Source organism: Pagrus major, chromosome 9 (assembly GCF_040436345.1).
Source record: "Pagrus major chromosome 9, Pma_NU_1.0".
Taxonomy (NCBI): domain Eukaryota; kingdom Metazoa; phylum Chordata; class Actinopteri; order Spariformes; family Sparidae; genus Pagrus; species Pagrus major.
This window is the reverse complement of record NC_133223.1, coordinates 30,181,809-30,209,737: the sequence shown is the minus strand read 5'-3', so window position 1 is coordinate 30,209,737 and position 27,929 is coordinate 30,181,809. Positions and strand designations below refer to the sequence as shown.

General features: G+C 38.2%; 2 protein-coding genes and 1 long non-coding RNA gene across 3 annotated transcripts; 1 reads left to right on the top strand and 2 right to left on the bottom strand.

Moving 5' to 3' along the window:
• Positions 1-7: 7 nt before the first annotated feature.
• Positions 8-10,557, bottom strand: lss (lanosterol synthase (2,3-oxidosqualene-lanosterol cyclase)). Its single transcript, XM_073474186.1, has 22 exons — positions 10,496-10,557; positions 9,549-9,717; positions 9,218-9,356; positions 8,946-9,054; positions 8,497-8,618; positions 8,149-8,245; positions 7,295-7,430; positions 6,429-6,537; positions 5,399-5,517; positions 5,173-5,270; positions 4,947-4,974; positions 4,610-4,666; positions 4,015-4,086; positions 3,847-3,897; positions 3,579-3,728; positions 2,823-2,919; positions 2,291-2,396; positions 1,353-1,418; positions 1,180-1,260; positions 867-1,037; positions 582-660; positions 8-473 (listed from the first exon to the last, which is right to left on the bottom strand). Exons 1-22 carry the CDS (start codon positions 10,507-10,509, stop codon positions 336-338), a joined length of 2,208 nt encoding a protein of 735 aa, XP_073330287.1. The 5' UTR covers positions 10,510-10,557; the 3' UTR covers positions 8-335.
• Positions 10,558-16,226: 5,669 nt separating this feature from the next.
• LOC141001917 (uncharacterized) lies at positions 16,227-17,536 on the top strand. The gene is made up of 2 exons (XM_073473082.1): positions 16,227-16,600; positions 17,401-17,536. The coding sequence occupies exons 1-2, from the start codon at positions 16,230-16,232 to the stop codon at positions 17,438-17,440; spliced, it is 411 nt and encodes a 136-aa protein (XP_073329183.1). The 5' UTR covers positions 16,227-16,229; the 3' UTR covers positions 17,441-17,536.
• Positions 17,537-19,480: 1,944 nt separating this feature from the next.
• Positions 19,481-20,615, bottom strand: LOC141002840 (uncharacterized). Its single transcript, XR_012179662.1, has 3 exons — positions 20,561-20,615; positions 20,134-20,389; positions 19,481-19,720 (listed from the first exon to the last, which is right to left on the bottom strand). It is a non-coding gene; the product is annotated as an uncharacterized lncRNA (long non-coding RNA).
• Positions 20,616-27,929: the final 7,314 nt, after the last annotated feature.

Below are 27,929 nucleotides of genomic sequence, written 5' to 3'. Positions count from 1 at the left end.
CACAGAGTTAAGATGACACCATAGACAAAATTCTTTATTCTAAATGGAAATGGTAAGGAAGGAGCACGAATATAAGGCAACATGGACATGAATGCTTTTATACACTTTCTAAACCAGCCCACATTAACTGGGCGTTTTCGATAGCAGCAGATTATCACAACAGATTTTTAAGGAGTAGCTCTGATGGATGAGCCGTCCTGGAATGTCGACATAGAAAGTTATTCAAAGAATGAAATGTGTTACATCATCTGCGGCTGTTGTTTGTTTGCTTAAGACGTGGACGTTTTAATTCATCCATTCCGGCAGTCTGAAGAACTGTGACCTTTAAAAGGTGGTCACAGCTTCACCTTCCCAGCCAGTGGACTGCTGGGGTAAAGACTTGAGAAGCGGCCAAGGGCCCAGACTGGAAAGACGTTTCTGTAGGAGGTGTAGCTGATGGCACAGCTCTTGTTGAACACACCAGCAATATTCTCCTGGGGAGGGAGAAAAATCACAATTAATATCACATATTATCTGTATTGCTGGTGCAGTAAGCCAGGCTTTAGTTCGAGTATATAACTGATAGCAAGGGAGAGAATCACCTGTGGCCAGTCTCCGTTGGGCAGCTGCTTGTCAATCAGCAGCTGTGCTCCTCTTTCAATGGCCCGTTCATCTGGATGCCTGATCACAACAACAAGAGATGTGATTAAATCTGAATAACTGATTTTATTTGGATTTGGCAAAACTTGTTTGGTTGGATTCAATTTGACTGTCAACTACCAGAACTTCATTTTGCAGTCAGGTAAATAAACCATAAAGGCATATTAAAATAAATAATTAATAAATAAAACATAGCTATGATAGATAAATGTTAAGCATTGCTTTACCTGACAGCCATGAGGCCTAACAAAGCCCAGCAGGTGTTGTGGATCTGAGACGTGCCGCTCTGGACGTAACACCGCTGCTCGCACGACTCAAAGTCCTCCCCCCAGCCTCCGTCTGACATCTGCCGGTCCAACAGGAACTGACAAGCTTTCTGCACCTCCACACACACATCCCTGGTAACAGAGGCATAGCAGCGTAACTGAGTCTGTAGGCTGGAGGTTCATGAAAGTCCTGTGTGGCTTGGTGTGCTTGTTATGGGTCAAAAATGATGTTCATGGTTAAGTGTGAAATTTCAGTGATCAGTGAAACTCTTACTCATCCTTGTAGACGTGACCCATACAAGCAAAGGCTTCAAGGCCAAACCATATTCCATATGTGAAGCACACTCCCCAGGACCTGAGCACGAGCACAAAGTGATTAGTTCGTATTACGCATGACCCGTCCATGAGGCAGGATCTCAGGTAGTACAATAGCAACTGTAGTCTCACCCTTCCCAGGATCCATCAGGCCTCTGCACCTTCCTGCAGTACTCCAGTCCTTCTTTTAGAGTGCAGCTGAAAAAATAATTCAACAACCTCCAGTTATGACTCCAGAATTTCAAATATCCTCCCTGAACTTCAACAAGAACTGAGAGATTATTAAGGTTTTTTTTTTTTTTTGTTGAATCTCTCTTCCCTCATGTCTCTGTAAAATAAATGTCAGACAAAAGTCATTGAACACAAACAGAATGGCAACAAATGATCTAAATAAATGCGTTAAAGCCACTTTAGTTTGAAATAGCTTTGTCATAAGTTATGCATGTTTCAGTAATAAAGGGGAATTCTGATATTTGACTGTAATGTCTGAAAAGACTGTAATGGCTGCAACGTAATCCTTTGGGGCAACTGTGACCATCAGTTACATCCATTAAAAGTGCTTGTTTTTTTCACTGACAGGCTGAGGTTGTTATTCCAAGTATCTGACAGCATTATGGAAAATATTCCAATGGAGATAAACCATTTTGTAAAAAATATAAGATCCTTTCTTTAACCAAAAACACAAGTCTTGCTCAAGGAGAAGTCTCACTCTGAAATCTCGCGTGGTGAGTTGTTGCAGGAAGACGAAGACAGAAAGAGTTGGAGAGAGGAGTTTGTAAGCTATTCTTCATTTATCAGACCTATTTTTTTATCTGGTGTTGTGTAGAAGTCTGATATGTGTGCCATCTACTGACCTTAACCTGTACAGCTGGGTGGCAACACAGGAAACACAATTCTTACAGGAGGGAGTTTTTCCCAAAGGATTACATTGCAGTCTTGTTGTGGCTGCAAACTGAGGTGATCTGCTGGACCGTTTCCAAAACCAACCACCCATTAACACACCAAATTATGTAAATTTACGGCATGTAAAGTGTGACTGTGTGGAGTGTGTATGTCTGTGTGTAGTATACCTTATCTCGCTAGCACGGTGTTGAGGGTAGACCTTCTGGAAGTGCCTCAGAGCCTGCATCACTGCTGAGGTACACTCCACATAGGTATAATCTATCATGATGTCACCTAAACAGAGACAGAAGGAGAGAGATGAAGGGCAAACAGTGTAACTAATCAACATCACATTTCACAACATGTACTACATCCTCTTTTTAACACGTCAACTCGTGTTATTAGGCTCTTTGCCCTTTTCAATTAAAAAGACCTTAATATTGCAACATTTTCCAGATGTTGTAAAAGGGAATGGAAATGTCACATTTATATTTGTGTCCTTGTTTCCCTTTTTCATATCTGCAGGTTGAGCAACACTGGAGGTCCCCACAGTGAACTGGGCTCTTTCACACGCCTGAAGGTTAAGTCAAGCAACAACTTGCATGATGCTGTAGTTACGAAATGGACAACTCCGTGATACTCCATGATCAAGACTGAACACATCTGGCAGTGACGTACTTTAACTGGGCAATGACACGCTGGTGTTGGCAAAAGACCTACCGAACACTTCGGACGGGTTGAGCAGCTCCAAGAGTTTCCCTCCTCTCTTAGTTTCATATGTGGCAAATCCACCATCGGGGTTTTTCATGCTCAGCAGCTACAAGGAAGAGATAGAAACATTGTCAGGCATACTCCAAGTCTCAAGAAGCCCTGAGATCCCAGATTGATTTGAAAAAACATGATTTACACTGCACACAGTCGATCTTGTGCACCAACTACAGACGGGGTGCGGCTAACGCTTTTAGCTTAAAACCAACGGTGAAGGTTTTGGCTTAAAAAAGGTTGTAAATAATCAATTTGGCATCTTGGGGCTTTTAGAGACTTCGATTACACCGGACGAGCTGTATGAAGCTATTTCATGTTTCTTTTTTGGCTGTTTTTTAATGTTTGAAACAAAACTCCATCTGCTTCAGTTGTTTAAGAGAATGCTGCAAAGCTGTTTTGCTGTGAAGCTCCAGAAATGTTTTGTGGACTACGAAACTTCACCGATTTTCTAACAGCTGTTTCCTCCTGTTTTCAGTCTTTGCACTAAGCTAAGCTAACTTGTATATGGCTGTCGCTTCATAAGCATTTAAAAGAGTGATATCAATCTTCTTGTCTAATTCTTGAGAAGACATTTCCCAAAGAGTCGAACTATTCCTTTAGACCGGTAATGTTATCAAAATATAACCTCTGAAGCTTCATGACCAAAAGAAACTTTAATTCATGAGTATGAAGCTTCAAAAAAGGTCAATTAATCTTCCACATTTATCTCACCACATTGACAGCATCATACAGGCGCTCTGAGGTGACAGACTGGTCGATGGAGGGACAGAGCTCCTGCAGCAGCATCACTGACTTCAGGCCCTCAGCTGTGCAGTCAGCCACGATCCAGCCACAGTCACGGGTACTGAAGGGGAAGCCTCCCTGACAAGAAACAAAACGCAGGCGTAAAAAAAAGCATGCACGAACACATACAGGCCAACCGGCTAAGAAAAGTTCTTTTGTGTGTTCAAAAGTGGCTCTTGTGTAATAGAGGTTGCACCTTGTTCATCTGTCTGTAGTACTTCTGGTACTCAGGAGGATTCTCAGGTATCTGTTAAAGTGGAAAAACTAGTCAGACATAAGAATTCCCTTTCATGAAAGCAGCTCATATTACACTTTTGATTGTAGTACTGAAGCTAAATACTAAATAACATGCAGCTGGTGGTACCTGTGTGATGGTGAGAAACTGATGGGCATCTTTGAGGCACTGGGCTAGTCTGGGGTTATCCTGGGCTCCTGCCTGAAAGACCCCAACCAACAACTTGTTATAATCAGCTACATGATACCTTTATATTAGGATTATATGCCAACCACAGTGCTCAAACAGCTCTTTCATGTTACCATATTTAAGCTAATGACATGCAGTTATACCTAACATTGTCGCGTATAATCACGGGTTAAATGCATCACAAACATCAACCTCTTCCAGCAAAGACATCTCATGAGCATCAGTACAGATCTTGTAACTGATGCTAAAACTCATTTAGTCTCTCTCCCTGGAAAGTATCACAGAAATCTGTGTGTTATCCTTGATTTTGAATTTAATTTCTCAGGGGTGCTTCACTAACATAACAAAAAAACCTATCCTGAGTAAGGATATTTTGATCTTTGGCTGAGGCAGAAAAACTTGTACATTGCAAGACGGTATCTCAGCTACAGCTAATAAAAAAAGCAGCAGCTTGAGTCCTACATCATCATAAAATACGATTGTTGCTGATTTGTATTATCAACACTGAAAACATAAGTGGACATTTTTGCATTACCTCAAGGAAAGCCTGTACAGCAAAGCAAGTATCCCAGAGCTGAGATCCATTGGTCCCCTGTGCACAACAAAAAGTGGTCAGATTGTGAATTAAAGTTGAGGTCAATGCGTAGACTGAAACTCAAAGGTCTGGAATCAGCAAGTACAAAAGTTTATTTAGTTTTAAGGTAGTTTTCAGTGCATCCATCTGTTTTTTTTTTTTAACCTTAACCGACTCCTTTTACTGTAAAAAAGCAAAGTTTCTACCCTGAGCTTCTTCTTAAACATGAGCATTTAGGGTCAGACACCACTGTGATCTGTCACTCAGAATACAAAGGGACGAGTGAACAAATTCTCACCTGCATTTTCATGCCATCTAATCCCAACCTGAAACACAAAGAACCTACTGTTAGGTTATCAGTTATGTAACACTTTCAAATGTCAATGAAGGATTTATAACTGCTGAATAAACACTTTTAAGCATGACACATTATATATCAGAATATCCAGCCAACACCTAAATATGACCAGTGATGCAACAGAAGTTTGTTTTGTTAATTATTTCTGAGAGACCAGCTGACTGACCAGAGGTAGTCCGGGATCCTGGACACATGCTTCTGAAAGATCGGTGAGGAGGGACCGTCCACATACCAGCGAACAAGCATGTTGATAGTCTTGGAGATCTGAGGAGAAAGGCCAAAAACTTCATGTTCACATCCTCTGTGTCTTTTACAGAGTCGGTTTGAATAGGATGTATCTCAAACTTAATTCAATTTGTATTCTTTATTTTTGATATCTGTTTAAATATTACCGGTCCAATGCTGATACATTTAGTGAAGCTGTCGTCAGCCTGGATGTGTTCATACAATTCTTTGACAGCCTTTCCTCTCAGCGTGGTGCTGTGGTGGGCTTCGTACACATTTAACACCACTGCAGGGCAACAGGAACAGAGTCACAAGGTCAGGAGTGATTCACAGAGCAACTTTAGGGGAAAACCCTACTTCACTTCTTCTTATCATTGCATAACAACATCTTGTAGTCAAGGAAAGTGTTTGTTTTTTTTCATTTATTACCTCACACTTAACTTTTGAGGTCATTGCTAACCTTCAATCAGCAAAACATTTGTGTGTCATCAGCTTTACGGTCAAAAGTGTTGAATCACCGTTACAAACTGTTTGTTACATTAATAGTCTGTACATGCTGCCTGTTCTACCGCTACATGCTTCTGTAGGTTCTGTAGGTTTATCAACATGGTGCACAGTGTGTTGTGAATACTCAGAGGTGGGAAGTAATAAAGTACAAAAACTTTGTTACTGTACTTAAGTAGACATTGTTTTTACCTTTCCTCCCTATATTTAACACAAATATCTGAACTTTCTCCTCCTTACATTTTCAAACACGCTTGTTACTTTAGTTTGAATTCATTTGAGGGGAATTATCGATACACTTTTGGTCATTGCACGCCGCCTTCCCAACAGCCATCATCAGAGGAAGACTGGAATTGGGAGAAAAGGCGTGTTAGTGTCTCGTATCTGCAGAGACCCTGCAGCCCTCTGCCTGGATTTTCTTATTTTCTCACTTTGTTGCTGCTCGGGACGCTTTACCAAAACAAACTGGTTATTTGACGTCCTGGGAATGAGACTCAACTATCAACTATCTTGAATTATATCAATATGACGTGGGCTTCAGTTAGCTTTGCACAGAAATGTCCAGTAGAAATGTCCTTCAGAGGAAGACTTTTTACTTTTATACTTTGAGTACATTTCAGTGCCTGTACTTTATTACTTTTACTTGAATGTGTGTAGAATGTGTGTACTTTTGCCACCTCTGTGCATACTTACTGTAGGCGACAGAGAGCAGCGTGCTGTGAGGTGTGTACATGTCACATGCTGCCACATTGTTCCTCTGAGCAGGCCAGTTAATGGTGGAATAGTCCTGGACGTAAAGCTCCTAAAAAACAAAGAGCAACACTTATGATGCATATGTATAATCATAATTCATCATAATTCATTGGTCCTATTTATTTTAGATCGAAAGAAAAGGTGGTTCACATCTTTTTTCAGTGCAAGACTGTCAAAATAAAAGACAAGCTGCTACATTGTGCCGCTCCCCCTGCATAGTTTAAAGGTGGATCACAGAAAAGGAAAATTCCATCCTGTACACTCCTACACTGATATACAAGGAAAGAGGGGATCACAGAATGGCTTGACGAGTAAGAAAATGATGTGAATGAAATGCTATGGCCTTCATAATCAACAGATTTCAACTAAGTTTAAAAACTTTGGGAGATTTTGGAGAAACCAGAGCTCTTGTCCAGAGTTCAGACTTCAATCTATGCAAATACAGAGCACTGAAGCTGTTCATGGTTCCCAGCTCCTTACGAAGCCACAGCATGTTGGTTTTTCCTTTAATTTGTTAAGCACCTGTATAGTGTCAGTCTGTGATGCTGATAATGATATATTCCCATTTTCCTTTTGAGGAAAAGTACTGTACTTTTAACTTAATTTAACGGTGATGATCAAAACCCCCACATTTTCCAAACTTGCTGCATTCATACACAGCAGCAGAAAGTTGCTCCAATACAAATATCTTTAGAGTTGAAGAAGTAGTAAGACTAAAGGAAGAAACTCTTGCACAATAATATCTACAAATCTGTCTTTATGTAGTGAGTATGGCGCCCCCTGGTGAGGCGATGTGGTTTCAGCACCTCTCTGAGGCTGAGGATTAGGGAGTCCTCCTCTGCAGCCAGTCTGACAGCATAACAGTAACTCATGGGGAGGTAGACCTGACGACAGTGACACCACAGGGTGGAGGGGTGGGCTGGCATCCAGGTGGGGAACAGCCTGGAACAGACACAATTACAAACATCAGCCCTGAACTGATACAGAAAAAAAATGTTCACACTGATAAAAATATTTCACTTCTTTGTTGCACTATGGTGAAAACAGCTAATGAATATCTGTGTCAACCAACTGACAAACATAAATAACAGTTATTCTGTCTCTTCTAAACACTCAGTATTTGGTCATTGCAATACAAAAAGGATAATTTATAATTCTGGCAGAAGTAGTTTGCAAGGAAGACAGAGAGGAACAGTATAATTAGTATCAATGAGATAAGAAGGTGGATTGTGTGCACATCTAACTCCAGTTGAGTGCAAGTGCAGGACAGAAACAGTGCACAAAAGGAAAAGGAGAGGTTGTTGGGTGAAAGTTTCACCTCAGGACTACACTTTGTGTGCATAATAAATAGTTTTGTTATTTTGTGTCATATCATCTCTTAATATATTATATATAAAGCCTGCTATCTGCAGACATAGATGTTTTGTTTGTAGAAGACTCAGCATTGGCAGCAATATCCACCATGGCTGAAGAAACAAAGACAATAGCACCACCTAGAGGAAATACAAAATGTCAGACATAAGACTGTAGTGTAGTGTAGTGGGGCAACATTACTACTTTTTCTCTAAACTCAGTTGATATCCTGAAGCTTTTATGATGCAATTAAAGCATGACTGCGGGTGGACCAGAAGATACTGTGATGTTAGAGGGTCCAGCTTACCACATCTCTGGCAGCAGCGTGTTCATTCCCTCCCAACTGTAGACATTTAAAATGGCCAACCAGAATTTACCCCACGAGGGAATCCCCACAGCTCCACCTGTACAACATAAACAAAACACAGACAGTTTTAGTATGAAGCTATTACCACTATTAATTAACATGGGTATTACTAAAAACATGGGCTATTCCTCACGTTTAATTAAAGGAAATGTGCCTTTAGTAAAGACAAAGCAGCAACATATTCCCCTTTATTATAATCTGCTTTTGAAGATGATCAGTAATTGTAACCGACTGCAGATTTATTTATAAGTTATGTTGAATGTTTATGGATCATTTCAAACTTCTCACCTTTGCTGTGCAGGTTGTTTCTGGCTCGAACCATGTCTGGATCATCAGGCTCAACTCCCAGAATCCTTAATGAGGTGTAACTCAGCGCAGTGCCAAAGACGGTCGACTTGTCTTCAATATGTCTGGTGAAAAACAAAACACATCCATGATGCTGCCATAATCAGTATTACAGCCAGTCTGACCCTGTATGTTTTGTTCTGTATTTTTTATATAATTATCAAAAATTATTATGACCCTATAATTTTCTGAAAAACAATGAAAAAATGATGCTTGTACAGCGCTCAAGAGTACAGACATTTTTCCAGTTTTGGGGGTAATCTTAGCTGAAATGATACCAGGCAAACTGTACATCTACTACCTACCTGTTACAGTTTCCCAACTCAGGAGTATAAAAACATGAAATCATGGCATGAGTGGATATAAAAAAAAAGCATGTGCTGTTGACTTACAGACCCCAGCCTCCATCTGGCAGCTGAACGGAGCGCAGGTACCTCACCATCTCCTTCTTCCAGGCCTCGGCCAGAGGAATCTTAGCCACATGACATGTGATCAGGAGACCTGAAGCACAGAAATGGACACCAACACAGTGACATTAAAGTATAGAAACACATGCACAAGAACACTGGTGTCACGAAATCCTCAGTTTTGACTGCTAATCTCTGACAGGGAAGGACAAAGATAGATGCTGCAGATTACATGGAGATGGATGAACTCGCTTCACCTGGGAGCAGGAAGAGAGGTCCCCCGTAGTCTCCTGCAAAGTGACCGTCCTCGGCCTGCAGGTGGCTGTAGAAGTGCATCCCTTTCAGAGCTGCATCTACAGCCGTGTGAGCAGCCGGGGAGCCAGACACAAACTTACTCTGTGGAGAAAGATGATGATTAATCGAAACAGTTAATGGTTTGTATTTCATCTGCTACAGTTTTTGTACAAAAGAATAAGTTACGCTTGTCAAACTGTCCAAAGAGAATTAAACAGTCCCAGAATGAACTATAAAAAGTTGAGAATAAGTATATCACATATCCTAATTTCACGTTAAAGATTTCAAGCGTACTGTGTCCAATCCTAGAGAATGAGCTTCCAACATTGTCTGCTCTCTGTCCGGGGTGTCCTGATCCTCCACATAGCGCCACGTCTGCCTGCCCTCGTCATTCGTCAGTCTCCAGCGGCTCAGGTCTGTGGCTGGATCGCTCTTGTAAGGCCCCCCTCGCCTCCGCAGGTGCCTGGCAGATACAGCAAGTATGTTAATGTCAGATCATCTGTCTGTACTACTGGATTCTTGAACTTATGTATTAGTTCATAGTTTATGTAGATTTAATGCATATTGCATCCATTTTGGTGTTTGTTGTTTGTTTTTCTTTTAAATTTCCACCTCAGCTCATATGTCTTTTATACACTGTGTATATTACAGACAGACAGACAGCTAAAACTGTTGTTTATCACACTGTCACTGTTTCATAAACACTTAAAAGTTCCTCGTAGTCACTTTAAAAAAAACAGTGGCATCACGTAAACAAACTATTTAAAGGGTTAAAATCCTGTAAATTAATTCATATTTGGTTGTTATAATCAGGACTGATGTTGATGAAAAATGTAACCCAGTGAAAGTTGAAAATAATATTAATATATAGTATTTTTATGGCAGATTTTGACATGGAGTAACTTTTTGAATTTTTTATCAGTTGCACGAGTGTTAATGTGAATTTTGCATCTATTTCAAAGTAACTGGGACCTGCAGCTCCATAATCTGTTTTTTAATGACAATATTTGATCTGAAGTAATTAAAGTATATATGTATAAATATACTTAGTTACATTTCACTACTGAATTTAACATATGCAGTGAATTTTATCAACGTTACTGACAGAAACTTTTCCCCACCTGACAGTGAGCTAGCTAGCATACATGTTGACTCAAACTTACTCAAAAATACATCGTTTAAACTACATAATAAGTTGTAGTTTTTGCGACATTAACCTTTAAATAAAACAAAATACTCACGTCCCCTCGGTCATTTCTGTAATTGACAGCTACAGCGTTGAATCCTCCGCTGAACCACATCGATATTTTTCTTTTCAGCCACTCTAGTGTCTCCGCCCCCTTTTGCTCTTATCATGGGAGTTGTAGTTCTTTAAGGAGAGAAGGTTCATCGTTCAGTGGCGGCTCACACTGCATTTCCCAGCAGACCTCGCGGTGCCGTCCGAGTAGTTCTCCACATGGAGAGACATGAGCAGAGATCCGGCTGTCCAATCACAAACCAGCTGGGCGGAGAAAGAGGCGGGTCTGCCGTGAGGTCGTCCAATCAGAGCGCGATTAGGACAAACACTACACATGTGCTCATTGATTATGATGACAGTGCCTGTAAACTACTGAATAATAACTGGGTTAAATGGGAGATTTGTGTAAAAAATGACACTTTTATTCAAAATTAAGCAGTTTGATTTCATTCTAATTAATTATATATGTATTTCTACGTGTTTATTGAATGACTGTCTATTAAGAGACACGTTTTTTTCTGTTTATTGTGTGTGTTTTTGTTATAAATTATGTTATACAGATTTTTATTTTTAATTTTCTGTAAGGGAGGGGAGGTCTGTTGTAGAATCCTGATGGCTTCTTGACCTCTCCTGACACATCTCTTATCTTCTAATGATCTGATTTTATATAATCTTATGTGTGTGCAAACAGGATAAAGTAAATAAAATGAAATAAATGTAGCTGGTAAAGACAATCAATGTAGTTCTATATGAGCTAAAGACAAAAAGCATCTATTCTAAAGATTTTTTAACACAGTTTTGAAAATTACCATTATATCAGGTTTGTGGAAAAAAAATACACAAATGAGTTTATTATATTAAGCCATTTTCAATTTATACATGCAAAAATAATGGTACAACATCAAACCAAGAGCAAAAATCTAAATCTTTGTACAAACCAAGACCTTAACTCACACCAAAAAATAAGACAAACACTGTTGCAATCAATGTAACGGGTTGTCACTCAGAGTGAACCACATGTACCACATATTGCAAGTCGCATATCTATAAGAACTGTGATGTCTTGCATTTTCTCCAGGTGGTGCTCTTGTGTTTGTGTCTTCAGCCATGGTGGCTTTAGCTGGCCATGATAATAAGGAACAAGAATGATTGTAAATAAGCAACAATGACTATCACAAGTGTACAAACTCTCCTAAGGATGTTCAACATGGCTGAGATCTGGTGATTGTAAAGGCCATATCATCTGAGTCACATCATTTTCATTGTTATCACGCCATTTTGTGACTCTTCAAGCCTTGTATGGAATCATTTGTTGTATTTACCACTAATTTTTCTTTTTTTACATTTTCTGGATTGAGTATCCAGAGGTTGAAGCTTCCTTTTCTGAGGATCACCTTATATGTGGAGGAGCAGCCCAATGCAGCACAGGAATAACTTACTTGCTTTGAGGAGCACGGTGGCAGCGTGTGACATGCAGTGATGAAATATCAGTACATTTACTCAAGTACTTTACTTAAGTATAATTTTGAGGTTTTTGTACTTGACTTGAGTTGCAATTTCGGCTACTTTATACTTTCAGTCCACTACATTTTGGACACAAATATTGTACTTTTAACTCCACAACATGTATTTGCTTGCTGTATCAAAGCCAGATTATCACATTTCAAATGAATACATTTTATCGGCAATCGGATAAAAAACACTTGAATTTTGATTTTACTTGTATTTTTGATAAATAAGTATTCAATAAATGTATTTATACCCAAAAAGTTACTCTTGATACTCATTTAATACTGTATCATATACTTTAGGACTTTTACTCAAGTACTATTCAAATGTGTGACTTTTTTCCCCCCACAAAAGTAAGATTTTAGCATCACACTTTTACTAGTATAACTTTTGGGTACTTTTTACAACACCGGTGACAAACAGGTCACAGCACACTGCTCTTCTTCACACTGGAGAAGTAGAACAGGAAGCATTAAATGACCGTCATCAACAAATGCTTTTTGTAATTACAATTTTTCTAAAGTTTTTGAAATGAGATTGAGCACTTTTGACCGTAATGCTGATGGCACACTAATATTTTGCACAGCGCAGCTTAGCAATGAGCTCAACAATAATGAAAACATACTAAATAAATAAAACATTAGAAGTATCCCTGCATCTGGGGTGTTATTATGCAATTATGAAGAAGTGTTTTTTATTAGAATTTCTCTAAAAGGTGTTCTGTGAATCACTCCCTGGACCTCTTGTATAAATGTGCTACGGAAAGATTGTTGCTGTTGTCTTCAGCGATTCAGCTTTTTCACCATGTGCCTGTCTTTTTTGGTGCTTGATCGGTCTGTTGCCAACACCATACTGTCAATACCCATTTAATGCACTTCACTGCCAGATATGATCAGTCTCAATGAAATTCCACGGAGAGGGATGAATAAAGTCATATCTTGAAACATTGCTTACTGTTTATAACATACAGAACACAAAATAGTGGAGATGGAGATATCCTACTTATTAAGCCAGGGGTTAAAAATGAATAAAAAGGCATGACAAAGTCGCTGGATTAATGTCTTGGTAACTTTTCATACTATTTTCAGAATTTAAAAAGTATCATTAATAATGACATCTGGAAATCCAAGCATGCACATTCAACAAAAGATATATAAGAGGTACATAATGCAACCCACAAAACATTTTTTTACTGAAAAACTTGTTGCCAATATACTGTACATTAAATAAAGGGGAAGCTATCTCTATAGATAAATGCATTTTTGTACATGAACTGTGGCATTGGGTTGGTGGTATTGATGACCATAATAAGAGTTAATGTGTTTTCTAAAAAATGCAATTTGAATAAAACAAAAAATAATTTCATAATTAAATCATAATGCAAGTTGGGTTCACTGTGAGGAGTCTCAGTGTGACTCAACCTGCAAATATGAAAAAGAGGAACAAATATTAACGTGACATTTCTGTATGTCTGGATGTGTAGCAATGTTACGGTCATTTCAATAGAAAAAGTTTACCCACCCAGTAGCTTCATGTTTCCCTGGTACTGTAAAAAGGGGATGCAGTGTGTGTTGTGAAATGTGATGTTTAATATTGAGACTGTGTAACCTCTGTCTCCTATCTTGCTCCCCTAAGACTTCACCTCCAAAGGCCTGACTTCAGACTTGACCTCTTAAAAACTTGACTTGACACTTAGACTTGACCCACTGAAGACTTCACTGAAGACCCGAAGCCTGAGACCTTTAAGACTTGGCTTGACATTTGAGACTTGACCCCCAAAGGTCTGACTTCAGACTTGTATTCTTGACAACTTGATTTGGCATTAGAGACTTTATTGCCAAAAACTTCATTTGACTTGAGATCCATGAAAATTGATTTCCTAAAGACTTGACGTTTGACTTGACACCTTGATGACTTGACATTTGAGACTTTAGCCTCAAATTTTGAGACTTTACCATAAAAACTTGACATGAAACTTCAATCCCAAGGACCTGACTTCAACGACTTGACTCCTTGAAGAACTGACTTGACATTAAGACGTGACTTCCTACAGACCTGAACAAACTTTACTACCACAGACTAGTGAGCGAGTGTGAAACAGTCTCCTATTGTTGAAATTTCTTTCATTGATGTTTAACTAGGTTTTGAAACTGAATATGGTCGACCATTAGAGTGTTTTGGGAGCATAAAACAAGCTTTTTGAATACATCACCTCAGGCTGTAGGAAGTTACTGTGCAACTGGCATTTTTTTAAATAATTATTTTATTTACAAACACATACTGTACATTTCACACCTGATATTATGATAATTTACCAATTAGTTAATTGACAAAAAAGGACTATTAAACCATTTTAATTACTGTTTGTCATTTTTCATGATTCCACCTTCACAAATATAAAGATTTGCTGTTTTTCTTTTCAGTTACTTTAACTATTATTATAATTGTTAAATCATTTTGAGGTCTGGACGGTTGGTTGTACGAAACAAGCATTGTGAAGGTGTCACTTTGGGCTCTGGGTAATTATGACAGCGTTTTGCACTATTTTATACATTTTTACAAACCAAACAACTGATTAATTGAAAAAATAATCAGATTAATCGAAAATGAAAATAATCATTAGTTGCAGTCTTATACAAAACAATCCAACATAGCTCCACCTCAACTAACTTACAAGAGTAAAATCCTGCTTTTACATTAATGCATGAGTCATTATAATCTAACATTATGTGTATAATTATACGACAGTCTGCACGGTGTACTTTTACTTTTAATAATTTAAGTATAGATTTTACTGGTTATGGACGTTTTCAATGTAGGACTTTAACTTGTAACAGAGTATTTTCACAGAGCAGTATTAATACTTTTACTTAAGTAACGGATCTGAGTGCTTCCTCCTCCACTGCCTGTCCGCCCCGTTGCTTCCTATAAAAGCAGAACCAGTTCACTGCTGTGTCAGTGGATCTGCACTCCAGCACTCAGTAAGTTCACTTACTGTTTTTCTACATTTAACAAAACAAACTGTCTACAGTGGACTGCAAATGCTTTCTTTCCCCATAATTTAGCATTTTGGTTTTTAAAACTGCTTAACTCAATAAAAAAAAAATTAAAAAGTTATTTATTTTCTCGTGTAAAAACAGGATTTTTGTGTAATTAAGTGGCTTCTTTCATTTCAGAGTTCAGATATGATTGGAAATTCTCCAAAGTTTGGCTATAACATCACTAACACAGGTAAAGAACCTACTTGTTGACACTGTCTTCTGTTAATTTTCAGTCTTTGTCACTTATACTAAAACACTATGCAAACTGTCTTTATTGAATTTTAATTAGCAACAATGTATACCATGTTTTCTACCAACTAAAAAAGAAAAATGTGAGCCTCATCTCTTTTGTTTAACCAGGATACCGGTATCCCTTTGGCTGTTATCCTCAGCCAGTGCAAGGAAGATATCCTCAATGTCCACCATGGATGGAACAATGCAACAACTCTTCTACACAGTCCTGTTGTCCACCTGTTTGCTGTCCTGCTGTAGCCCCATCTTTTGGATGGTATGGACCAGGACCTAGTTGGTGGAACGGATGGAACTTCGGTCCTTGGTTTGGTGGTAGTGGACAGTTTGGTGGCAGTGGACAGTTTGGTGGTAGTGGACAGATTGGTGGTGGTGGACAGATTGGTGGTGGTGGACAGACTGGTGGCAGTGGACAGTTTGGTGGAGGTGGACAGACTGGTGGGAGTGGACAGACTGGTGGCAGTGGACAGATTGATGGTGGTGGACAGACTGGTGGCAGTGGACAGTTTGGTGGTAGTGGACAGTTTGGTGGAGGTGGACACTTTGGTGGTAGTGGACAGACTGGTGGCAGCGGACAGTTTGGTGGCAGTGGACAGTTTGGTGGTATTGAACAGACTGGTGGCAGCGGACAGTTTGGTGGCAGTGGACAGTTTGGTGGCAGTGGACAGTTTGGTCGCAGTGGACAGTTTGGTGGCAGCGGACCGACTGTTGGCAGTGGATACTTTGGTGGTAGTGGACAGTTTGGTGGTAGTGGACAGTTTGGTCGCAGTGGACAGTTTGGTGGGGGTGGACCGACTGTTGGCAGTGGATACTTTGGTGGTGGTGGACAGTTTGGTGGTAGTGGACAGTTTGGTGGTAGTGGACAGTTTGGTGGCAGTGGACCGACTGTTGGCAGTGGATACTTTGGTGGCATTGGCCACTTTGGTGGCTGTGGACACTATGGTGGCTGTGGACACTATGGTGGCTGTGGAAACTTTGGTGGCAGTGGACAGACTGGTGGCAGCGGACAGGCTGGTGGCAGCGGACAGACTGGTGGCAGCGGACAGGCTGGTGGCAACAGACAGACTGGTGGCAGTGGACAGGCTGGTGGCAGCGGACAGACTGGTGGCAGCGGACAGACTGGTGGCAGTGGACAGAATGGAGGCAGTGAAGAGACTGGTGGCAGTGGACAGCTCAGAGGCCATGACCAGCATGGTGGCAGTGGACCTGCTGGTGAATTTAAACAGGAAGATAAACCGAAACACAAGCACAGGCACAAGCTCGGCCACAAGCATGTCGATTGTCACAAGAAGGGGAAGGAGTGCAGCGGGGTAAGATTCAACAGTGTTGACATTTTGTTCAGAATTCAGAGAAACATGAAGCATTTTTACATTTTACTCAGCTATACGGATCTGACTGCTTCTGGCAGATACGTTACAAGTTAAGAGTTAAGCAGACATTTGAAGAGCTTATGAAAAGTTTTGTTACAGCAAATAAATCGACCCAACAGTATGTAAAAGTACAGCTGAAACGATCAGTTGTCAACTGTTTTTGTTTGTTAATCTTTTAATTAAGTTCTCATAATTCCAGTTTCACAAATGTGAAGATTTGCAGCCTTTCCTTGTATTTATTTGAATAATTTAATTAAATGTTAACAATTTCGATGTTTGGACTTTTGGTTGAAAACAGAGAAAGTAAATGTGTTACTGTGGATACTTTCTGATTTATTTCAAACCAAACTATCAATAGCACATACAGTAATCATTAGTTTCAGTTCTATGCAAAATGCTTAAAATCTGTCATAAAATATTTGATGAATAGTGTAGCTTATCAACATTGTCAGGAAATGTCCCAGAAAAGTAGGAAATATCATTAAAATGTCAAAAATAACCACTAGATGGAACTGTTGACAGGAGCAGCAAGGAATTTACATGCATCCGAGTATTTTAAGCCTGAAATATCACCTTTCAAGTTTATAACGTCTATACATAACATCCATATATCTATTCAGTGATTCCCTCATCTACCAAAAACCATTTGCATTAAAATATTTTTAAATGATTCTTACAGCAAATATTGGTATGTGTAATCGCTCTGACGTTTTTTTCTTTCGTGTTCATATTCTCTGTAGTCCTCCAGCAGCCCCTGCACCAGTGACTCTGAGTAGATGAAGACTCCTCGACGAAGAAGAACGAGGACAAGTTACAACCTGGAAATCTTCATCCTCAACTCAAGAATCACATATGACCTAAAAAAGGTTCTTGGTCCAAAACATAGAAAATCACACGGCCTTTAATGAAATACTTGTGTAATAAATGAAGTGTAAACAGAGTTGTTTGGGTGGCTGTGTTGGCTTTTCTTAACTTTTGTGTAGATTGAAACAAAACAGGGAAAATCCCAGTTGGATGTGAGGAAAGGGGGGGTGGGGTCTGGCTGTGATATTGGCACAGTCTCAGCGTCGATAACACCAGTAGATGGTGCCGGGACATTTTCAAAAATCTGAGTGTAAAAGACACATATCTTAGAGTGGATGGTATCAATGATTAATTTTGACAGAAAACAAAACCACACAATGTCAACCTATATGGTACAACTTAGTCCAGTCCAAAATTGTTGTTTATCTGGTGTCACATGGCAACAAAAACATATATAAATAATTATGAACTGTAGCAAAATCTCAAGTGTATATTTAAATACTGCTTAAATCTGCATTTTGAGAAAAATAAATGTTTTTATGTTAAGGGGGACTTTTTGTGTAATCAAGTGGCTTCATTGATTTTATTCATTCGTTAGTTTGATTGTATTGAAAGTCTGTGATAATTTGTTGTTTTTTTTTGTCAAACCACCATTTGAAAATAAAATTACTTTTAGTGACCTGGACAGAGGTGGGAGTAAGTTACACGTGTGCAAGTCATAAGCAAAGTCTTTGAGCAAGACTTTTTGCACATTTTCAACCTCATCACTATCTATCTGCATTAGGGGCAAAACCATTTCTACAACAACAAGTTTGTTTAATGGTCTTTGTGTCGCTGGGGGGCAGCTTCACTGTCGCTGGGGGGTTGTTCTTCCAGGAACCTGTGACAGTGTCAGTTCTCACCTCTTAAGTATCTTTTCAAGCTCTTTAATGTGAAACACTGTGACCAGCTCAGATTCTGGGCTGTTTTGACTCCACATTGAGAATTTCATAACTAACTAACTCTAACTCTCATCTATCCTGAAAAAACAGGTGGATACACATCTCAAACTTGAAAATGTCATAAATGTGAGAGTTTTTATAATGCTTCCCCCTCTTAAGGTTCTTTTCCGAAACTTTATATGGTCAACGGTGTTACCTGCTCATATTCTGGGCTGTTTGACTCAAGCTTGACAATTTCATATATGTGATAGCCTTCCTGAGTGAAAAACAGGTGGATGCACATTTCAGCAGGTCCAAATGCTCTTTTGCTGAATGATGCATCAGCCTCTTACGTTTCCCTTTTCGCTTTTAGGGGTAAACACTGTTACCTGCTGTTTTTATAGTTACGCTGATGACACACATTTATACCTGACCTTCTTCTAAATTCAATAATCACATTGCAGTTATTAATCAACACGTTATGTAGTTATTTGCATTACAAAAATGAGTTCTACATGTCTTATTATGATCACTTGTTAACATCGTCTGACCTCTCCTGATATCTATGACCTCACCAGGGGGCGCCATATGCAGTACATTCAGGTCAGAAGTCAAAAATAGACTCTGAATTTTGAAACAGCCAGAGGAGAGGCCTTGGTAGTCTACTTTTCCTTCCTGGCTCAGTTGAGTTTTTTGCTATGTGTTAAGTTCCCAAGGACAAATGTAGATTATATGTTCTAAGAATATGATATAATTTAAAAACATTATTATTATTTTATCAACAGTTAATCAGTCACTTTTTTGATCAACTGAGTAGCTGTCAAGGCTGTGAAATGTCAGAGAAAATGCCCATTGCAAGTTTAGAGTCCAAGATGATGCCAGGAAATTTCTGGTTTGTTATAACAAAAAGTACAGTACCTAAATATGTTCAATCGACGTTGATATAAAACAGAGAAACACCAAACTGTCAATCTAAAGAAGCTGGAAACAGCAAATTAATTTTGTTTAATGAATAATTTAAATGTTTAATTGATTATTAAACGTATTGCCAATGTGATCAAATAAAAAAGAGAATAAAGACACAAGGCACTGTTGCTTTAATGATGAGCGAAAAGCAGTTTAATGTTGTTAATCACAAGGGAACAATTATAATCAGTGTCTAAATCATCAAAAGCATAGTATGTTGCACAAAAAACATGATTTAAAAGGTAGGTGGTTAAATTAACTGATTATTTTCATTAAAGGAAGCAGGATGAAGGTGTCCGGAGGAAAATGGTATTGTTTCTCCTCCCATTCAGACATCTTCATCTGTTCAGAGGCGCTGCTGCAGGAGCTGCTGGAGAACGACAGCAGAGACAAACATTGAATTTTAATACACTAAAAACATGTCACTTAGTCTATTGATTAGATTTCACCAAAAACTGAACATTATGACCTTCATTAAGGGAGGATTTATAGCAGGGCTCTTGTATTAGACTGCATTAGTTTTAGCTGGTGGATCTAATAAACTGACAACTTAGTGTATTGCCTGACTGGAAAAAGAAATAAATGTAAAAAGAGAACAGAATAAACTATTTCAAATAACATTTTACTAGCTAACTAGTTTGATTTATCGCATACGTGAAATTAATGAGACTTAAATGTAACTGTTACCGATTGCCAGTGGACCGACGCTCAGTATTAACTTTGGTACAATAAACATTCAATGATTTGCATTGTACATTTATCAGTAAATCAACTGGATCTTACCTTTACTGCTCAGGACCCGAGTGATATCAAAACCTCCGAGGCACTGGTCCTCCAGGCATTCCTCCAGGCATTCCTCCAGGCATTCCTCCAGGCATTCTTCCAGGCATTCCTCCTTGTATTGGTACTCCTGGCATTGGTGCTCCTGGCATTGGTGCTCCTGGCATTGGTGCTCCTGGCATTGGTGCTCCTGGTATTGGTGCTCCTGGTATTGGTGCTCCTGGGTATGCTCCAGGGTATCTGGGCATTCCTTGGTTACCTAGTCAAACAAAAGGGAGGAGGCTCATCATTTTCTCTTTTTCTGTGTATAAACTTGATGTAAATTTGCTCCTTAAAATTCAGTGAAGAACGTTTGACAAAAAGGACGAGGACGGAGTTTTAGTGAAAGTGAAAAGTAACAAAAAAATGTTACTGCATTTGACTTCTTTACCTGAGTTAGCGCCGCTGTAGCCGTACATTTTTGAATTTCAGATCAGATCCAAACGCTGAAATGAAAGATGCAAACAACACCCATTTAACATGAGAAAAATAAGAACATATTTTTACACAAATGCAGATTAAAGCCGTTGTATAACATAAAATGCTATATTTTGTAGAAAGAAAGCATCTTCAGTCCACTGTGGAAAAGACAGCGTATTTGTTAAATATTAGAAAACAGGCAATGCAGGTCAGAAGTATTACATTTTGCAATTACATCATATAATTATGCCCAGAGAGCTACTAGTGAACTTACTGAGTGCTGGAGTGCAGATTCACTGACACAGCAGCGAACTGGCTCTGCTTTTATAGGAAGCCACAGGGCGGACAGGCAGTGGAGGAGGAAGTACTCAGATCCTTTACTTAAGTAAAAGTACTGGTACCACTCTGTAAAAATACTCTGTTACAAGTCAAACTCCTACATTGAACATGTATGTAAGTATTATCAGGAAAATGTACTTAAAGTATTAAAAATAAAAGTACTCCATGTGTTGTCCGACCAATTGTGCAAACCTGAAAATTATTTATATATATATATATATATATATATATATATATATATATATATATATATATATATATATATATATATATATATAATCAAGTACTTTAAAGGAACAGCAGCAATTCTTTACATGTGTTAAACTGGATACATAAAGAATGACAAACTATTATCAAAATAGTTTAAATAGCCAATTCATTTTCTGACAGTCTATGAACTAAAAGTGTTATTTGCTTCGGTTGTGTCCAAACATTTCAAAACCTTATTACTCTGTAAGCAAGCAAAAGTCTATATTAGTGTTATCATGACTATCATAACTTTTAATATAAAATATCGATGTGTACTGACATTTCAATACTTTTGAAGTTTATTGAAAAACATCCAAAATACTTTTTCAAATATCTCTTAATTTCTCTCAGCCTGTGATGATGTATCAAAATTGCTTTTTTCATACAACCAAAACACGCTAAAAGTTGAAGGTGCTGTTGGTAAGAAAAGCAGATTCACTATGCTTGCATATCAATAAATTAAAGCAATTGGAGATGTGAACATAAGTGTCAGTGTCATTGACTTGAACTTGTATCATTTATTTGAACTGTTGTGAGTCCTGACTGACTTGAACTCTGATGATCTTTCACTGTTTCTCAAGTGTATTTGCTGCTGGTGGGAGTACAGTGTGGGAGCATGAGTGTGTCGATACCTGTGTTGTAACACTCTCAAAATGCAGAACTTTTTTATTTCTTCTTCTTCTTCTTCTTCTTCTTCTTCTTCTTCTTCTTCTTCTTCTTCTTCTTCGTATTTCTCAAACTTCAGAAACATTTAAGAGAATTAAAATCCAAAAGTCTAATTATTAAAATCAAGAGGCTGTGTGATGCTGTCCTGTGTTCACAAATCAAGAAAATGCTGCTGGAGGACGACAGAAGAGACAAACATTGACTTTTTGTTCACTAAAAACATATCAATTAGTCCGTCAAGTAAATTTTAAAACATTTATGCTTTTCTTTCAAAAATGAGGACATTTCTAACTGACCCCAAACTTCTGAGAGGTAGTTTGAATGTAAATGATCAATTGGATCAGGACCCTGGCAGTGGAAGAGGAAGTACTCAGATCCTTTACTTAAGTAAAAGTACTAGTACCACTTTGTAAAAATACTCTGTTACAAGTCAAACTCCTGTATTGAACATGTATGTAAGTATAATCAGGAAAATGTACTTAAAAAGTATTAAAAGTAAAAGTGTGTCATGTGTTGTCCAACCAATTGTGCAAACCTGAAAATAAGAATCCTTTTTTTTTTTAATGTATTTTAAAAAATCAGCAGCAAACCATGACATTTTTTAGGCTGGATACATACAAAGTGACAAATGATTATCAAAATAGTTAAAATAGCCAATTCATTTTCTGACAGTCTACAAACCAAAAGTGTTATTTGCCTCAGTTGCTGTATTCAAATAGCTTGTTCCGTACAACCAAAACACTCACAGATATTCACTTTACTTAAGACGTCAAATCTTGCAGACAAAAGCTTTGCATTTTTGCTTGAAACAATTGCCATGTGATAAGTCTCCTTCGATCTTTGCCTGCGGGTCACCCAACTCTTTTACCCTCATCAGAACATCAGTGTCCGTGCCACTGACTTGAACTTGTATCATTTACTTGAACTGTTGTGAGTCCTGACTCTGACTTGAACTCTGATGATCTTTCACTGTTTCTCAAGTGTATTTGCTGCTGGTGGGAGTACAGTGTGGGAGTGTGAGTGTGTCGATACCTGTGTTGTAACACTCTCAAAATGCAGAACGTTTTAGATCTTGTTCTTGTTCTTCTACTTCTTCTTCTTCTTCTTCTTCTTCTTCTTCTTCTTCTTCGTATTTCTCAAACTTCAGAAACCATTAAGAGAGTTAAAATACAAAAGTCTAATTATTAAAACCAAGAGTAACCAAGAAACCAAAACTTTTGAAGGTGTATCTTCTAATTAGATGTGTGATGCTGTCCTGTGTTCACAAATCAAGAAAATTGAACCATCCTTTAACATTTTGTAGTGGTCACAGACTTGATAACATAATAATAGTCAGCGAGGATATCTGGGAGTAATGAAAGTAGTTAGTCAAGTCACATCTTTATAGGGGCAAAACTTTAGAAAGTCAAGTCTCAAATGACAAGCCCAGTCTTTGAGGACTCAAGCCTCGAGTCTCAAGTCCAGTCTTTGGTGAGTCAAGTCTCAAGTTCAGTCTTGTCTTTCAGGAGTCAAGTCTCAAATATCAAGCCGGTTCCTTAAGGAGTCAAGTCGGAAGTCAGGCCTTTGGGATCAAAGTCTGAAAACAATTCTTCAGGGAGGAAAGTCTCAAAAGTCTTTTAGGACTCAAGCCTTAAGTCCCTTGTCTTCGGTGACTCAAGTCTCAAGTTTAGTTGCGTCTTTCAGGAGTCGAGTCTCGAATGAGAAATCAAGAAAGATCCCTGTTCCAACTATTACCCCTTCCCTTATTTTCAAATGCCCCCTTGCCCCAAAGAAAAGAGTAACAAGGGGTTATGATTGAAATCTCCCCCTGTGAAATGGAACAATCCTTTAAAATCCTCATAAAGAAGATGGTGGCAGTGAGATGAAGCTCATAATTTCATTCACAACTTCACTCTATCAATAAAGTAATTAAATCAAAAACTGATAACGTTAGCACCCTGTTACGAAGCAGTGTTCTTTGATTTGATTGATAGCGAGAAACTGCCACAGTAACACAAGAGAAATCAGCACAGCGGAAGACGCCATGTTGGAAATGTCCGTAACGTAAACACCATCAACATCAACTGATGACGTACTGTATATGAGGGACATGTTTATTTCTTCTTCTTCTTCTTCTTCGGGTACTGAACAGGACTGACAAGTAAATCGTGACAATAGACTTGCCATAATACACTATTTTCTTGGGAATTATACATCCAGGAAGGTGGACATTATATGTGGGCTCCCTGAGGGCTCATTGTTGGTTCCACTGCACTTTGGTTTGTACGTTACTCTGCAAATAAAATTTATGTTATCATAGTTACGCTGATGACACACAGTTGTACCACTACTACATATCAAATTATTATATTGTTATTATTTTGTTGTTATATTGTGACAGAGTTGTTGATATTATATTGTTACTTTCGTGGACTTTATTGGTTCCACTGCACTTTGGTTTGTACGTTACTCTGCAAATAAAATTTATGTTATCATAGTTACGCTGATGACACACAGTTGTACCTAAAACTGAATCCTGAAACTACTACTACTACTACTGCTACTACTACTACATATCAAATTGTAATATTGTTACTTTCGTTACATACAGAAGTTCTACGTGACTTTTCATGCACATTTATTAACAATCGCCTTATTTCCCCCTGCTATTTATGATCTCACACCAGGGGGCGCCATTTTCAGTATTCAAGTCAGTAGTCAAAGATGAACTAGATAAGAGGCCTTGGTAGTCTGCTCTTTCTTTCCTGGCTCAAGTTGTTTTGTTGTGTGTCAAATTCCTAAGGATAAAAAAAGATATACATAAAGGTCATAGCTGCAACTATCATTTTATTATCCGTCAATCCTGTCTCTTGTGTTTGATCAATTTGTTAGCTGTCATGGCTACTAAATGTCAGAGAAATGTTAAAATTGCATATCACAAGTTTATAGAGTCCAAGGTGACCTCTGGAGAGATTTAGTTGAGTTGAACAAGAAGTCAAATACCCCAAGATGTTCAATTTACAATGATATAAAAGAGAAAAACTGTCAAAACCAGACAGACTGTCACTCAAGAAGCTAGAACCAGCAAATCAGTTTTGCTTTATGAATGATTTAATATTTAATTTTTAGACAAATTTAGCCAGTAAGGTAAGAAAATACAAATAAAGAGATGACTTGCATTGGTGATGAACAGAAAACAGTTTAATGCTGTTAATCACAAAGGAACCATTTTGATCAGTGTCTAATTCAAAAGCATACAGAGGGTCACATGAAACACATGCTTCAAAATACAGGTGGTCAAATAAACTGATTACTATCATTAAAGGAAGCAGGATGAAGGTTTCCAGGTGGAAACTGGTCTTGTTTCTCCTCCCATTCGGACATGTTCATCTCATCAGAGCTGCAAGAGCTGCTGGAGGACGACAGTAGAGACAAACATTAACATTTAATTTACTAAAAACACGTCAATTAGTTGGTTAATTAAGTTTCAACAAAAACTTAACATTATAACCTTCATGAAGGGAGGATTTAATGCTGGACTCTTGTAGTAGACTGCATTAGTTTTAGCTGACAAATAAGTTTGCACTTTATATTCATCAGTGACTCAACTGGGTCTTACCCTTATTGCCACACTGGTCCCATTGGACATGGACCAAATGAAGGAGGAGTAGGGTATGGACCTGGGTGAGGTGGGCATATAGCAATTTGAGGTTGGTATGTACCATTGGGTTTAGGATAGTATGGACCTGGAGGGCATACCTGTGGCATTGCTCTGGGCATTCCTGGTCAAACAAAAGGAGTGGGAATCAACATTGTTTGTTTCTTTGTAAAGACATGATGTCAGTTTGCTCCTAACATAATAATAGTACAGTTACAACACGTGAGTTTTTTACCTGGGTGCATTTTGGAAGTTCAGAAGAGATCCAAACGCTGAAATGAAAGAAGCAAACAAACAAACACCATCTTAATATGAGAAAACCATGTCACCAATGTTTGTATATACAGATCAGTAGGATACGTCTCTCTGATAAAGACATGAATAATGCAATACAGTTAACATAGGAAATACAAGATGATCGATCAATCACTTCACACAAAGTGATAGGCACATGCAGATATTTTGTGGTAATCATGCTCAGAAAGTTTCTTACTGTGAAATGCTGGAGTAGCGATGAACAGACAGCAGTGAACTGGCTCTGCTTTTATAGGAAGCCACGGGACAGAGAGGCAGTGGAGGAGGAAGTACTCAGATCCTTAAGTAAATTTATTAATACTACTCTGTAAAAATACTCTGTTACAAGCTAAAGTCCTGCATTCAAAACGTATGTAAGTATAATCATTATATCATCACATTGTTATTACTCAACCATTCATGTAAAAGCAGGATTTTAATGTAGTTGGTTGAGGTGGAGCTATGTTTAACTGTTTTGTATAGGACAGCAACTAATGATTGTTGTCGTTATGGATTAATCTGCTGATTATTTTCTCCATGTTTTGTAAAAATTGGTGAAATACTGAGAAATGCCATCAGAATTGATCAGAGCCCAGTGACACTTTCACAATATTTGTTTTGTCCAACCAACTGTACAAACCTGAAAATTAAAAAAAAAGAAGAAAAAAAAGAAAAGAAATAAAATTATTAAAGTATTTAAAAGGAAAAGACAGCAAAACTTAACATTTGTTAAGATGGACTCAAAATAGGTAAAATAGCAAATTAATTGTTTTGTTTTGTGCGTGTTTGTAATTGACATTTATTGAAAAACAAACAAAAACAATTATTAAATAAACCGAATCATAATTTTTGCTCACAATAACTCCCTGGTAGTAAACCCCTGCATCATGCATTAGCTTACATACAATTTACTTGTCTTTTTAAAGATGTTTTCAAAGAGTATAAATGTAACTCATCTAAAATGCATGTTCACTGCTGTCATATCTTATTAATCACAATACTTTCAATACATCACATTTCACAATAAACACTGCATCCTCTTTTTACAGTACCAGGGAAAAACTGTGTTATAAGCCTCTCTCCTCTTTTCTATTGAAGTGACCATGACATTGCTACATATCCAGAGTGAAAAAGGAAAAGTTTACCCCCTCTGAATGTTGAAAGGAGAAAGAAATGTCACATTTATATTTGTTCCCCTTTTTCATATTTGCAGGTTGAGTAACACTGTAATCCTCGCAATGAACTTAGCTCCTTAACAGGACTGTAAAATTAATCAGGGAACAACTTGAATGATGCTGTTTCTGTTTTATTAAATTTTATATATATTTTACTTTGCAAAGTCATTAATGAATAGCATTTACTTATTCCATTGCCCCATCCCTTCACCACAGTACACATGTAATATTCATCCTCTCATTATTTTCATTAATACCAACAATCCATCATAACCACAGCTCACATACAAAAATGTATGTATCCATACAGATAACTGCCTCATTATTTTATGCACTGTATATTGTCCATAATTTTGCCCCATTGTGTTTGTTATGGAATAATCATATCTCTAACGCCACTATTTTGTGTACTGCATGTTGCAAAAAGTATGCCTGAACATATAATGCAGTGAAGTGCATTTTATGGGTATTGATGTTATTTTGTGTTGGCCTACCAAACACAAAATAAGATAGACACGTTGTGAAAGGGCAAGATCCTATTGGAAAGGCTTGAGAAGTGACTGGTTCACATGGGTAAGAAGGACGGTCACATCTCATCTAAAACGACAACAATTTTCTCTTGGGATACTATACATCTAGGAAAGTTGACATATGTGGTGTCCCTCAGGGCTCATTATTGTGTCCAGTCGAATCAGTTTTATTTATACAGCCCAAAATCACAATCCCATCACCTCAGTGGATAGAGGAAACCTCAGGAAAAGGCACAGGATAGCCAGAATATTACACACTATTGTGTGAGATCTTTAAACCTTCAATTTCTTGCATAGGACAGACTTTATCTCTCAGAACAAGAATAGATTGATTAGTGACGCTCCAGACACTCAGCAAGCCAAAGGAAGGCCACTTTTTTTTTCTTTTTTGCATATTTTGTTAGGCTTTGTAGTGCCTTTATTTGCCATGACAGCTTGAAGAGTTGACAG

What these genes read in the sequence shown, in the direction of transcription:
- LOC141001917 (XM_073473082.1), top strand. Translation starts at nt 16,230, where the DNA reads ATGGTGGCTGTGGACACTATGGTGGCTGTGGAAACTTTGGTGGCAGTG. An exon ending in AGGGGAAGGAGTGCAGCGGG is followed by an intron (nt 16,601 to 17,400) that starts GTAAGATTCAAC and finishes TATTCTCTGTAG; the next exon opens with TCCTCCAGCAGCCCCTGCAC.
- lss (XM_073474186.1), bottom strand. An exon ending in AAACAACCTGCACAGCAAAG is followed by an intron (nt 8,246 to 8,496) that starts GTGAGAAGTTTG and finishes TATGTTGTACAG; the next exon opens with GTGGAGCTGTGGGGATTCCC. An exon ending in CAACCCGTCCGAAGTGTTCG is followed by an intron (nt 2,397 to 2,822) that starts GTAGGTCTTTTG and finishes GTCTCTGTTTAG; the next exon opens with GTGACATCATGATAGATTAT.